Source organism: Pempheris klunzingeri, chromosome 13 (genome assembly GCF_042242105.1).
Source record: "Pempheris klunzingeri isolate RE-2024b chromosome 13, fPemKlu1.hap1, whole genome shotgun sequence".
Taxonomy (NCBI): Eukaryota; Metazoa; Chordata; class Actinopteri; order Acropomatiformes; family Pempheridae; genus Pempheris; species Pempheris klunzingeri.
This window is the reverse complement of record NC_092024.1, coordinates 22538666-22551780: the sequence shown is the minus strand read 5'-3', so window position 1 is coordinate 22551780 and position 13115 is coordinate 22538666. Positions and strand designations below refer to the sequence as shown.

At 39.6% G+C, this 13115-nt stretch overlaps 2 protein-coding genes across 2 annotated transcripts; one reads left to right on the top strand and one right to left on the bottom strand.

The window, feature by feature from the left end:
* Window positions 1–130: 130 nt before the first annotated feature.
* LOC139212441 (dr1-associated corepressor) lies at window positions 131–2996 on the bottom strand. Its single transcript, XM_070842983.1, has 6 exons — window positions 2847–2996; window positions 2220–2292; window positions 1504–1597; window positions 1289–1405; window positions 797–896; window positions 131–394 (listed from the first exon to the last, which is right to left on the bottom strand). Exons 1-6 carry the CDS (start codon window positions 2886–2888, stop codon window positions 368–370), a joined length of 453 nt encoding a protein of 150 aa, XP_070699084.1. The 5' UTR covers window positions 2889–2996; the 3' UTR covers window positions 131–367.
* Window positions 2997–4227: 1231 nt separating this feature from the next.
* On the top strand, window positions 4228–12581 carry LOC139212018 (phospholipase B1, membrane-associated). The gene is made up of 16 exons (XM_070842458.1): window positions 4228–4285; window positions 4442–4479; window positions 5496–5586; window positions 6571–6629; window positions 7086–7153; window positions 7345–7388; window positions 7644–7764; window positions 7990–8041; window positions 8128–8208; window positions 8602–8667; window positions 10170–10261; window positions 10817–10898; window positions 11809–11910; window positions 11997–12092; window positions 12308–12379; window positions 12471–12581. The coding sequence occupies exons 1-16, from the start codon at window positions 4228–4230 to the stop codon at window positions 12579–12581; spliced, it is 1233 nt and encodes a 410-aa protein (XP_070698559.1).
* Window positions 12582–13115: the final 534 nt, after the last annotated feature.

Below are 13115 nucleotides of genomic sequence, written 5' to 3'. Positions count from 1 at the left end.
CTGTAATGTCATTTAACCAGAGCATAATTTATATTTATTTTCAGATTGCAAAACAAAAGGTGAAGCAAAATATTTTAGAATCTAAAAGTATGGAGCAAATTATTTTGCACCATTTCAGTGTTTTCTTCGGCGTAAACTGAGAACGAGTTCTCTGATTACCTGCTACAAACAAAAAGGGAAAGAGCTTCACCACAAATTATAAATCAGCAGGCAAATGTCTAAAATATTACATAACTTAAATCTTTGCTTCACTAAACATCCCCACTAAAATGGGGCGCAGTGAAGACGAACTCGTAAACAGCAGTGACGTGATGAAATGCTGAGTCTCTCTACGTCCGCGGCTCGTTCCCTCCGCTCGGACGCTCCGTCAGAAGCAGATGTAGAGCTCCGACTCCTGGAGGACACAGACAGCGAGTCACTTTAAACCTGTGAGCTTCAGAAACTACTAAAAAGGTTTTGCACTCTGGGATCTTTTCTAACAGCTGCTTGTGGTCAACTGAACTAAACGGATAAATAGTTTAAATTCACATGAGGGTGAACGAGAGGAGAAAAACTAGAAAAACTGTTTCTAGTTTTAGTTTCTAGAATCTGTGAACAGTCGAGCTGCTGTGTAACGAACATTACGGCCTAACGAGGTCGCTGTTGTAACTTAAACTCTTTCACTCTTCTCATCCGAGAGTTCAGTCACCACCACAAACAGCACCGAGCGAGAGAATCCGACCTTTTCTGCACTTTTCTGAGGAAGAAGATGAAACATGTGGAACCTTCAGGTTGTTTTCAGCGGTTGAATACGTACGCTGGAGCTGGACTCGTTGTCCAGTGAGTCGAGGCTCGACCGCGGTGCCCTTTCTACCACTTCAGCCGGTTTCTTAACAGACATCTCGTGCCGTCTGGTCCTGGAAAGATCAACAAGTGAAATCTAGATTAGAGCTCGAGGGAATTATCCAGATAATCAACAGAAAAACAAATGTTGTGGTTAAAGGTTAAAGTTATTTTAGCAGAGAAATCCAGTGTTTATTTGTCATATTTGAGAGTTACTTGATACATATTCTTTTTAATCTTGGACTGTTGGTCGAACAAAACAATCTCTGGATTAAGTGATTGAGAAACTTAACCTCATAGTTCTAACATGAGTCTCAGTTTTAAATGAAGTTGTGTAATTTAGAGCAAGTTGCAAATACCGTTCACCTCACATGTACAGTGTTTTGTTGTAACTTCACTTTCCTGTAAAGCTTCTGAAAGTGCTGACTTTTCACAGCCTCTTCAAAGCGGTGTTTTCAGTCTCTACCTGTACAACGGCCACATACTGATGCCCCTGCTGTCCTTCTGGCCTGCCGTAGTCGTCGCTCGCTCCGCCAGGTCTTTGAGGAAGTCGAACAGCTTCTCTGACTCGATGCACTGCTTCCTATGGAGCAACATGAGAAATGAAGCGCACACAAACATCAGACAGAGAACATACAGCGCAGATGAAGTCGATGAAGGTTCGCCTACAGGTTTACTTACATGTGAGCCACAGATACGACGGTGCTGAGCTTCGACTGAGTTATCAGACAGGTTTTGGTCAGCAGACACTTGAGGAACATTTCCAGCGCCCGAGCTGATCGCAGCAGCTCAGGACTTTACGGCGAGTCAGAACCGTCTTCATAGCCAAATACACATACAAGGAATCTGTCTCTGGGATACCAGTGCATGATAATAATGATGACCACAGAAACTTAGATATAAAATAGAAGCATTTAGAATAAGAAAGAATATGTCTGTTTTTAAACGGTGCAGCTGGTGCAGGAATATTCACAGTCTGAGGAATATCTGCACAGACGATGTTTTATGGTGTATTATGTTATATTATAAGCCTCAGAGAGCTGCACAATCTGGAATTAATCTATCCGTGCAGGTTTCACTGCAGCCTCAAAGGCTTTCCCACCTTGATTAACGACATAAAGTATCTGTGAGGAAGAGTAACGCCTGCTTTGAGGTTTTGGAAAGAATAAAAGTGCTTAAATGTAACACGTTAACATAAAACATCCTCACGTTGGCATGTGCACCTGGGTTAGAATTTAATGAAGGCCATACTGGAGAGACTACAGCTCCCAGCATGCTTAAGAGCCCTTGAAGAGGAGCTGTAGGAAACCAGATGGAGGGAAGCTGAATTAAAAGCAGCCAGTGAACTGATTCAGACACACAGCAAATCCTGCAAGTGTGCAGGTTTAAAAGGATACAGATGATCACAGGAACCGCCATCGCAATCCTCCCCACCTCTGCGTCCTTCTGCATGATCTTCTTGATGCGACTCTGCCAGCAGAAACAAACATTTCAACATTTTCAGAGAAACTACAGAGAAATGTGAGCTGCTGCATTCAGGCACTCCTTGTAAACCTGTGTTTTCTGGCTCTGAGGCCGTGAAAGCAACACGTAAAACACCCAGAGCTCAAACTTCTACATGGAAACAAACCAGCCTAGACAGAAGTTTAACATTTCATGGCTGCACACATAACACACAGCATAACATACAATCTATGTCAAATAAGACATAAAATAGAAAGCACCGGGTATACCTCATCTGTCAAGTACTTTATCACCTATTATCAGCGGCATTTTGACCACAAATTGCTAACTCGGCTTCTGCACTGTAAATATCCCGGGTTTAACCCGGGTTATCAGAGGAAATTACAGCTGACAGTCGAGGCGTTGACCATTTTATCAGTGAAGCTTTAGATTTCCCACAGCCCCTGAAAGCAACGGGTGCTAATAGCGCTACATGCTAGCAGCTAGCTGTAAGCATGTGTTTATCCTTAAAACTTCACCTTTAAACGGCATCAAATCACCGGAAAAACGTTTGTACTCACGGGAGGGAACCGTACATTATATCTTCTCTTCTGTCCGGGCATTTTCCTCTCTTTAAACCGCGCGGTTCGGTCACATTTTTCATGTTTTTAGCGCAAAACGCCGCTGAGTCCATTTGTTTACCTTCAGCAGGAGCGACCCTGAAAAACTCACTAACACACACACACACACACACACACACACACACACACACACACACACACACACACACACACACACACACACACACACACACACACACACACACACACACACACACACACACACACACACACACACCTGAGGTCAAACCCCGTGACCCCATTAATGACGTCATGACGCCCTTTGAATTTAGTGAAAATAATTCTAATAATGATTTAAACTTAAAGGATTAAAAAGTTCAGGTACATCAGAATAATAAAATAAAATAGATTCTTATGATGTAACTAAAGTCTGAAGAGCTAAAACTAATGTGTAAATAAAGAATATACAGTTGAAATATTAAGCCAAAACTAATGCTAAAGGTAGAAATGAATTGATAAATGTCTGGCTGCTATCAATACAAATACAAACAATATTTTTTTATCCTTTTGCTTTCATTGGACAGTTGACAGGACGTCCACCAAAGGTCAGCGGCTGCACCATAACTGCTCGTGAGCACATTGGTGGTGTGGATGGAGATGGATCATCTCACAGAACCAGTTAGGGACCAGTCAGAGTTTGATTATTGACCTCAAATGGGTCATAAAACGAGAGGTGATGGTGGCTCCGACACTGTGGAGCAGCCTTCCTTCAGACATTTATTCTTTATTATTTAATGTATCTTGCTCATATGTATAATTCTACATATTTGATGTAAAATATTGCTCACATTGACTCCACATGATGTAAAATGTGCTGGATTTTTACCAAAAAAGCTAATTTCTACATACATTTCTACATATTTTGATGTTAAGAATTAAAGGAAACCAGAAAATACACAAACACAAGCTGTAATTTCAAACTTTAGTGTCTTGTGGGATTTCAAATCAAAACCTACAAACTGATTATGTTAATTATATTAGAGTAAAAGTACAGAGACAGTAATGTGCATGGTGGCACAGTCATGTAGAAATAAACAGTAATAAATAAACATGTGCCGCATGCAGAGATCATTTAAATTAAGTCGTGAACATAATTCATATAAAACTTTTTATTTACTGAGATTTCAGCAGAGCTCATTTGGTCACACGTCTGTTTCTTACTGTGGGAATAAATCAAATTATGGAGTCGATTACCTGCCGCCTGCACTAATGACTACAAAGGTCAAAGATAAGACTTTATACTACTAATAAAGCTCCGAAGCAGCAGAGCAACTCTTTAAGTTTGACTCTTTATTTGCTTTCTTGGAAGAAAGGCGACAGCATGTTGCCGTGTGTGCTGTTTGCGGCCTGTGTTGTCGCCACATGTCGCCGTGTAGATGGTGAGTGTTCAAATATCTGTGAGTGTGGACGCATGTGTGGAGCTTCTGTGTGAATTCACTGTAAGAGAAAACACAGTCCAGCCTACAGGATGTGGAACAGACTTCATTATCCATGTAATTTATGTTTTTTTAAATGTTTTTTCTTCTCTCTTGCAGGCGTCACATTAAGAGAAGAAGAAGAACAGTTCAACCAGGTATCGTCTCCATCTAAACCAACTGTTTCATTTTAATTCTTTAATTCTGCTTTTAATGATAACTAATGTTAACTCTTCTATGTTTTAACCCTTTCATGCATGAATTATGATCCTTATTCCATGTCTTTATTCATCTTTAGGCATGAAAAACAAGATTTGAAACCCAAATTTTACAAAGATATATTTACATGTCCAGTAGTTGAAATATAGCCAGTGATGCATGATGTACACTTCAGTGGACATGTGATTAATCATAATTTCCTCCCAATATAAAATCAATACTTGGAAAATTTAGCAATTGCATGACTCCTTAGATGTTACTTGATGTCTCCACATTTTTCTTACTTGCAAGAGTCTCGTTTTCTAGAAGGTTTGACCAGAAAGAAATGAGCACCTTGGTGTTTCTGGCTGTCTGTCGGCCATCTTGGCTTCACTCTGAGTGGATGAGATGATGCAGTAGCTTCGCTGTAGTCGCTGATGTGCAGCTACGCCATCAAAACTCATGCATATACAAGAAAACAGCTTTTGAATAGCTGCACACTGCAGTGACCTCTGTACATGAAAGGGTTAATGAGTGTTTTCAACCTTTTGTAAATTGTCTCTGACTTTCAAGAGAGGCGCTCTATGAATAAAATGTATTTTTATTATAATAATAAATGTATTTTTCAAACAAGATGAGTAGCAATAAGAACGATAATCCAGAATTACAAAGAAAGAGCATTCCTATATGATAACGTCTAAAGATTTAATCTGAAAAACAACCTAATTAGTGCCGTAAAAGCATAATTAGACCAATCCAGAGCAATAAGTCAGGAGACCAACACATCAAGAGGAGAGAGCGGCTGACTGGGGTTCTTCTGAGGGTTCAGGGGTTCAGTGGTGCTGCTGTATAAACTGCACACAATTAAAATACTCGCAAAGAAGTTGTTGAGCAACGTTTACACACGAGTCCCACCTCAGCACACACGATCACTAACAGCCTCCAGCCTGAATGTGTCCGTGTGGTGTTTCTGCAGGATGCTTCGGGAGCAGATGTCCTCCAGCGGCGACTACACCCCCCCTTCACCTGCCCTGACATGAGTCCGTCCCCCACCGTCCCCACTTCAGGTGACTCAGCCAGCATCCAGTGGAGGAAAGTACATTTACTCAAGTAATGTAACTAAAAGTACAACTTGCAGTTTAGTATTTCCATTTACACTCCACTGCAGTTCAGCTGCAAGTATAGAAAATGTTTATTGTGCATAAGAAATTAATCTAAATGTCTGTAGAGGAGCTAAGTGTCCTCACCTTGCTCATCATGCACGTTCAGGCCTTTTGAGTTAAGCTGTGAAATGATGACAGAGATGTTTTTCCTGCAGAGAGCATAGAAATATGTTGTCATGAGCCAACACAGTGACCCAATGACCCATATGTAACAATAATACAGTCAAACAGTTCAATAATCTAATAAATTAGACAAACAGAATCACAGAAAATTAATCAACAATTCAATATTCCTGTTTCTCTTCTGCAGGCAGCTGTGTGTAAATTATCCAGAAGCCCATTTTTATGTAACTTTCAAGTTCAGCTGTTTTAAACCAGCGCATCAGAACCGTCTTCTACATTTATTTGATATTAAAAATACAAAATATAGTCAACAGCTAATAAATTGTCCAGAGTTATTACAAGTGAAAACAAAACATTAAATCTAAATCATAATACAATAATATAATATACATAGGCCGGCTGCATAGTGACTGCTTTTACTTTTTTGGTGCTTTAAGTATATTTTGAGGCTGATGCTATCATTTTAAATGCAACAGTATTTCTACACTGTGATCGAGGATGTTTGTGCTTCGATCTCTGAATATTTGGAGAGTTTTGGTCCTAAACTCCCTTTAATGTGAGAGTTTTACTCCTCAGAGAGTTTAATGCCTGAATCACATGTTTGGCTGGTGAAGGCATCTGTATGTACAGTGTATTAGCCCTTAAAGGGATATTCCGCATTAATAACTAATTGTGATTGCGCTCATAAAACTGGACAAGAAAAAGGACATCAAATTAAAAGCTGTTTATTTGTCTTTAACTCTGTGTGTTTGTCCTCTGTTCTAGTTGAATTTGTTAAAGCTGCAGACGTCAAAGTCATCGCCGCTCTGGGAGACTCTTTAACTGTGAGTGAACTGACGAGAAATCTATTAATCTTTGATAATCTGAGTGGGAACTCTACAGATTCTTATTGGAAATGGATGGACATCATGACAGGATGACATGTCCCATTAGAAACCAATAATAACCCAATAAAGATTTTTTATTAGTGGTAGTAGAAGCAGCAGTAGTACAGTAGCGGTTATAATAAAACACATACTAATAATAACTTTATTTAGACTTTTTAGACCACAAACAAGGACAAAAACAGACAAGAGAGCAATTAAACATCACATAAAACACAGTCAGCACAAAGCAATAACTAATAAACAGTGAAATGTGAAGGTAAAAGTAAATAAAACACAGAAAAAGACAAGTAGCAGGTAAATAACTAAGACAAAAGTAAGTTTTAAGAGACCAGTTCTTATTTCTGTAATATCTTTGTTCCCCCCAGTAACAGTGGACGTATGTTCTCATTGCAGACAGCTATTGGAGCCAACGGTTCTACCATTTTATCGATTCCCTTTGAGTTTCGGCATGTTTCCTGGAGGTAAATCAGTCCGACAGCACGAGATGATTTCCCCCAATCTGTGACCAAAAGCTGCTGATTGTTTTGCTGCGTGTACCTGAGGTCAAAGGTCAACTCCATCTTATCTGGGCACTGTCCTTATAAATGTTATAAATGTTATTGTTGGCGCTGCTCTGCTCAGTAATAACCTGCTCCCTTTTTTCTGCGTGCAGCATCGGAGGATATGGGACTTATCAGGATGTCATAACTCTGGCAAGTGAGTTAGTTAGAAGACAAACAGAAATAATCTCCTCTCAGTTTGTAGCCGAGTCAGGAGGTTAGATCAGCTCACCTGAGCTGGTGAGATAATGAGCGAACGAGTGAATGAATGAAAAAACAAGTGTGTTTCTTCTTCTCCAGATTATTTTCTTAAAAATGAACCAGGATGATTTGGCTTGTTTGCACCATAACAGGATCTGTTCTACTCTATGACGTCGTTTTTAGTTCATTTCAAATGTCTGATTGTCTCCAGATATCTTTAAACTCTTCAGTCCCAAGCTGCTGGGCCCGTCGCCCGTCATGACGCTGCACGGCCACCCAATCACCGTCAACGAGACCGGCTTCAACTTCGCCGTCACGGGCCACAACACGCTGTAAGGCTCCACCTTCGTCTCCTCTTCCTTCCCCTGGAGCTTTAATGTGAGCTGTGTGTTTCCACCCCACGGGGGAACGTTTGCAGGAGGCCGCAGCCTCGAGCGAGCGTCTCCACGGCGTTTTCAAGTTCAAAGCTCAAAATAATTACAGCTGCAAACGACTTGATAATGATGTGATAGTGTTTTATTGGTGCTGATGTGAGTGGTGCCTGTGCTCCTCTGCAGAAATGTGTCAGACCAGATAAGACACATGATAGACACGTTCAAGTCTTATCCGGTGAGTCCCAGGGTTCATCACTTCGATCATTAGGTGGTAAATCTTCTTAATTTCACCACCAAACTGAGCCGGAGCTTCTTTTTTAGGGTCTGAACTTCCGAGAGGACTGGAAGGTGGTGACGATGCTGATCGGCATGAACGACATCTGTGATTACTGCAAAGACAAAGTGAGACGGCCGACGTGTGTGTGAACGTTTGTCAGCAAGTACCTTTACCTTTAAGTACTGCACTTAAAGTACTGCAAACATTTAAGGTACTTCACTTGAGTATTTTCCTCTTCAGGGGAAGTATTGTGCTTTTAGATGTTTTCATGCATTTCTTCATCATTTTTCATGTAAAAACATTTTGCAAATGTGACAATTTGCTGCTTTTCCCTTGAATTACTTTAATAATTTTAACTAATCTTATTGCTATTTTGAGTTTTTGATATATATTTCTATATATAGATAAAGATATGTAAAGCTCTTTATAGAGAGAATTAGTTTAAAAAGGTTTAAACACTAGATTATGTGGCTGCTGACTATTGAAATGATCCAAACTCGTACTCTGACTCTCCACAGACTCTGTTCTCCCCCGACAACTTCATTCACTACATGACAGAAGCTCTGGACATGATGATGAACGAGGTAAGATGTCAAAACTCAAAACCAGTCCAGCGTTTAGTGGAGGTCGTCGGGCAGCAGCATTAACAGCGATTAACTGTTTCATGGTGCGGCTTCAAATCTAAAGATTTAAACTATCAACTGATTTTCTAGCAGGAAGCTGGTTTGAAGGCTACACGTTACTTCCCACTAAATCCTGTTGTGTCAGCTAAAGCTACGTAGAAAAAAGTATATCAAACTACTTTGTAAAAGAGTGATCAAATCAACAACGTGCATCTGATATGAAACTATTATAAGATGCACAAAAAATAGTCACAGGGCAGCAAAAAACACCGAACTTACTGCAAAAAGTGTCTTTGCAGAAACCCAAACTTGGGACTGATTGACACCTGATATATTTAAGTTACAAATTCAGATTCAAAACATTATAGTCAAATATTTTGCGTCAATAATAAAAGTATTAAGATTAATTTGTATAGCACTTTTCTTAATAATGTTACAAAACAAAATAAAACCAAAAAAGACGGTTAAAATGAGAATAAAACCAAAGGAGTCACTTTGGGCTCTGGGTCATTTATGACAGCATTTCTCACTATTTCCACCATTTTTACAATCCAAAAATCAGTAAACTGATCCATACACTGTGGTCCAGCATACAGGGCGGCTTATATAATAACAATAATAATGTTATTAACCTTCATTTGTATAGCACTTTTCTTAAAAACATTCCAAAGTGCTTTATAAAATAAAATAAAACCAGACAAGGTGGTTAAAACGAGAATAAAACCAAAGGATTTAATTTAATGATATGACACTTTGTTATGTTTTAGTGATGATACTTTTGCTACATTTTTAATTTAATTTCTTTTTCATTTTCGAACACGGAGGCCTGAAGTGACAAGTGAAGATATTCCAGTCTGGACCAGCAGGCCGTCCCACATCACCCACATCAGGCCTGAAGCTAACGCTGATTAAAATAAAACTGAGAAACTATTCATTCAGTCCGTTTCAGCGATAATAACACACACATAAGGTTCTCTGGAAGAATCCAGACTGCCTGTGACCTGTGCAGCCCAAACTGTGAATGCCTTGTCCCTTTTATTTATCGTGCCTTTGCATGCATTTATATCTGACGAAGAGTTTCTTCATGCTGCCCTCCCCCTTCTTTGCTTTCTCAGAAACAGTTTGGTTCCTCCTTCGCTATCAAACTGAAAGTCTGAGCTCCACTCCTCAGACTTCAGTCGACAAATTAATGCGTTTGCATGCAGAAAATATTCCAGTTTTTACCCTTATTCCAAAAAAACCACAAAGCCCTTTACATGGCTGATGAAAACTAATATTCCACTGATATTCCCGCCGACATGCAGCCGTGCTTGTTGTGGCTCCCACCTGTATTTTACAGAGGTCGATGTCCTGACATGTCATTTGTGAAATATGAGAAAGTGGAAGTGATGGAGCAGCTCGTTCGCTTCTTTTTTGTGTTATGAATTCACATAAATGTCGTCATTATTCTCGTCTGGTTTCAGATCCCCAGGACCATCGTGAACGTGGTGCAGATTCTTTCCATGAAGCCTCTCAGAGACGTTCAGAAGCCGACTCTGGGCTGCCAGCTCCAAAAGTGACCCTCTTGTGTTTTCACACGTCGAACTGCAGGATCCAACCACCTGATTATAATCTAAGAGATATCATGGCAGTGTTTTTAGATGACTCACTCACACAGTCACAGTTTACTGGCAGAATAGGCTTCATATTTCCACCAATCTCAGATTAAAAGGGCTGGACAAAGATCAGTATGCTGCTAAAATAGATTTCCACTTCCAGGAGGTCAATACACTTTATTAATATGTTTAACACAGAACTTTAGCTGTTAAATCAGGTGACAAACTGAGTTATACACACATTTATTCACTTTGGAGATCATGTAATCTCGTTTTCTAAAATCCCCAAACCTCAGAGCTAATGTGTTGGATTATTTATTAATTGTTTCATTAATAAACTGTGTTATAACTAATATAATATCCTAGTAAACTGTAGTACTTGATATAAAGGGAGCTTCATTTTCCATCTCCTTTGTATCAGCATCCAAATCCACAAAGATTACAAGTCATAATTGATCTCATAATCTGTTAATGTGCCAACGTGATGATCCGATAATCTGACAATCTGCTCACAGGAGTTTCTGCTCGTGTCTCATCCTGCCTGAAGAAAACTCCACTGAGCTGAAGGAGCTGGTCGAGATTAACTATGAGTTTCAGGTGTGTTTGTGTGAGAGTATAATTTATAATAAGTCTGTCTGATTATGAAAACACCATATATGGATTTAAAGTAATCCACACTAGCGTTTTTGGGCTGTAGTGTCTCCTAAACAACTAGAAAACAGCTAAATCTGTTATTTCTTGTCCTGTTTTGGTCGGCAAACCTCTGTGAGAGATCATTCAGTCCAATTTCGGATGAAAAAAAAACAATTTTCTAAATTTAGCCGACTTCTCTCGGTCAACTAAAGAGGAAACACGTCATCAGACTCAATACTGAACAAGTAATTGTGTGTTTTCATAGTTAATAATAGTAGTTTAATAATAATAATAATAGTTTAATAGTGTAAATATACATGTCCAGGGCGGCGACTAACCTATAACTATAACTACAGCTTCAATATTTTTTCTTGTCAATTAGTTGTTTGGTCCATAAAACGTCAGTGTCTCCTGATGACCTCCTCAAATATTTAGTTTTATTAACAAACAAAACATATTCAGTTTAAAACCAGAAAATTACCAATTCACTGGTTATCAGAATAGTTAATTTAACTAATCGATTAATCAGTTAATCATTGAATTGTTGCTCTCGATGGGTCGCTACTGGGTTGTTGTCAGTAGCTGAAGTGGCTTCTGTTGACGGAACAGTTAAAACCTGTGACGGTCTATAAGATCTTACAAGGGCTGTCAATAATTTATCAAATAAAATCGATCAATCAAGAGCAGATGTTTTGACACGTGCAGGTGTTACTGACAACATCTAAAATGGCTCCTGAGCTAATTCAAGGCTCCCAGGAAGCCTGAAACTGGAGCAGCTAAATGGAATGCAGCCGTTTCATGCTGAGCTGTCTGGTGGTAAAAAGTTTTGCCGTGTCGCCCTTTTAACTGTGATTTTAACTTCTCCTGTTTGCAGAGAAGGTTAGAGGAGCTTCTGCACGGCGACCGGTTCTTCAAACAGGACTTCGCTGTGGTTCTGCAGCCTTATTTAGAGGACGCCGAACTACCCACACTTCCTGTAAGCCTCCCACGGACGCACGCTTTGTCACACAAATATGTCCAGAATTAATCTTTAGATGTTTTCTGTCTTTGCTGCCACTTCAGGACGGGACGGTTGACTCCAGCTTCTTCACTGCTGATTGTTTCCACTTCACTGTTAAGGGACACGAGGAGCTGGCGAAGGGCCTGTGGAACAACATGGTGGAGATTTTAAGTTATAATGATGATATCTGTTAAAGGTGTTAGTCAGCTAAACGTTTAGATGAGGTAAAGGCCTCTGTCTGAAACTAACATGTTCATATTTGCATGAATAGTTTTGATAAAAAGTGACTTCTTTAGGTTTAGAATTGACCAAATATTCAGTGTGATGCATTTAGAGCTGCTTGGGAGCTCAACATTAAACCTTTGTCCCTCAGTTCCAGCCTGAAGGAGCCAAAGAGACGATAAAGACCTTCTTAGAGCCAATAAAACTCATCTGCCCACCAAAGGTACAACATGGCCGCCACGCTGAAGCTTCTCGTGTCTGCGTAAGGAGATTATAAAGTTCCTGTAAACACATTTTGTGTGACGTTTATCCAGGAGCATCCGTACATCTACACCAGACCTGCACTTCCATCGTCCGCACCGGCACTGAGGTGTTTCTCCCTGCTGACGCTGGTGTCTCTGCTTCCTGTCTTTAACCGTCTGTAGGAGGGAGCCCAAAGACATAAACACTCGGGGAAGTCTAACTGACCGATATACTATGTTTTGTACATTATTGACGTCTCTTCTTTTTTGTGATTGGAAACAAAAGTCTGAGGCCACGCTGGAAATCTCTTTTTCCCTTAAACCTGGAAATAATCAGAAAGTTTGAGGGTTCATAAACATTTAAAATCAAACAAGATATATTTAAGGTTGTTCACAATTTCTAGCAATCAAATTTAAGAAAGTTTGTGGCATCGACCGACTTTACTTTGTACAAAAGATCCGTTTTTTCTCTTCCACTGAAGATGATTTTACCTTCTTCCTCTTTTGTACAAAAGGTCAGTGCCACAAATTTACATCGTTCATTTACGTCATTATTACATCTTGTGTTTCTAAAAGTGTTTCTAAAACTTTCTGATTATTTCCAGGTTTATGTGAGAACATCAGAGGTTTTTTAGTCGTGGTCTCAGACTTTTGAATCACTGTTTATTAGCAATGTTTCTGACATTTGCTGTAAATCTCTAAAATAAATGTTATATT

Excerpts from the sequence above, each read along its gene's own strand:
- LOC139212441 (XM_070842983.1), bottom strand. The coding sequence starts at position 2,888 with ATGCCCGGACAGAAGAGAAGATATAATGTACGGTTCCCTCCC. Across the intron at positions 1,598-2,219 it reads GGCGGTTCCTGTGATCATCT|CTCGGGCGCTGGAAATGTTC; the intron begins GTATCCTTTTAA and ends TGCTGCGATCAG. Across the intron at positions 897-1,288 it reads AGTATGTGGCCGTTGTACAG|GACCAGACGGCACGAGATGT; the intron begins GTAGAGACTGAA and ends TGATCTTTCCAG.
- LOC139212018 (XM_070842458.1), top strand. The coding sequence starts at position 4,228 with ATGTTGCCGTGTGTGCTGTTTGCGGCCTGTGTTGTCGCCACATGTCGC. Across the intron at positions 7,389-7,643 it reads GGATGTCATAACTCTGGCAA|ATATCTTTAAACTCTTCAGT; the intron begins GTGAGTTAGTTA and ends GATTGTCTCCAG. Across the intron at positions 8,668-10,169 it reads TGGACATGATGATGAACGAG|ATCCCCAGGACCATCGTGAA; the intron begins GTAAGATGTCAA and ends GTCTGGTTTCAG.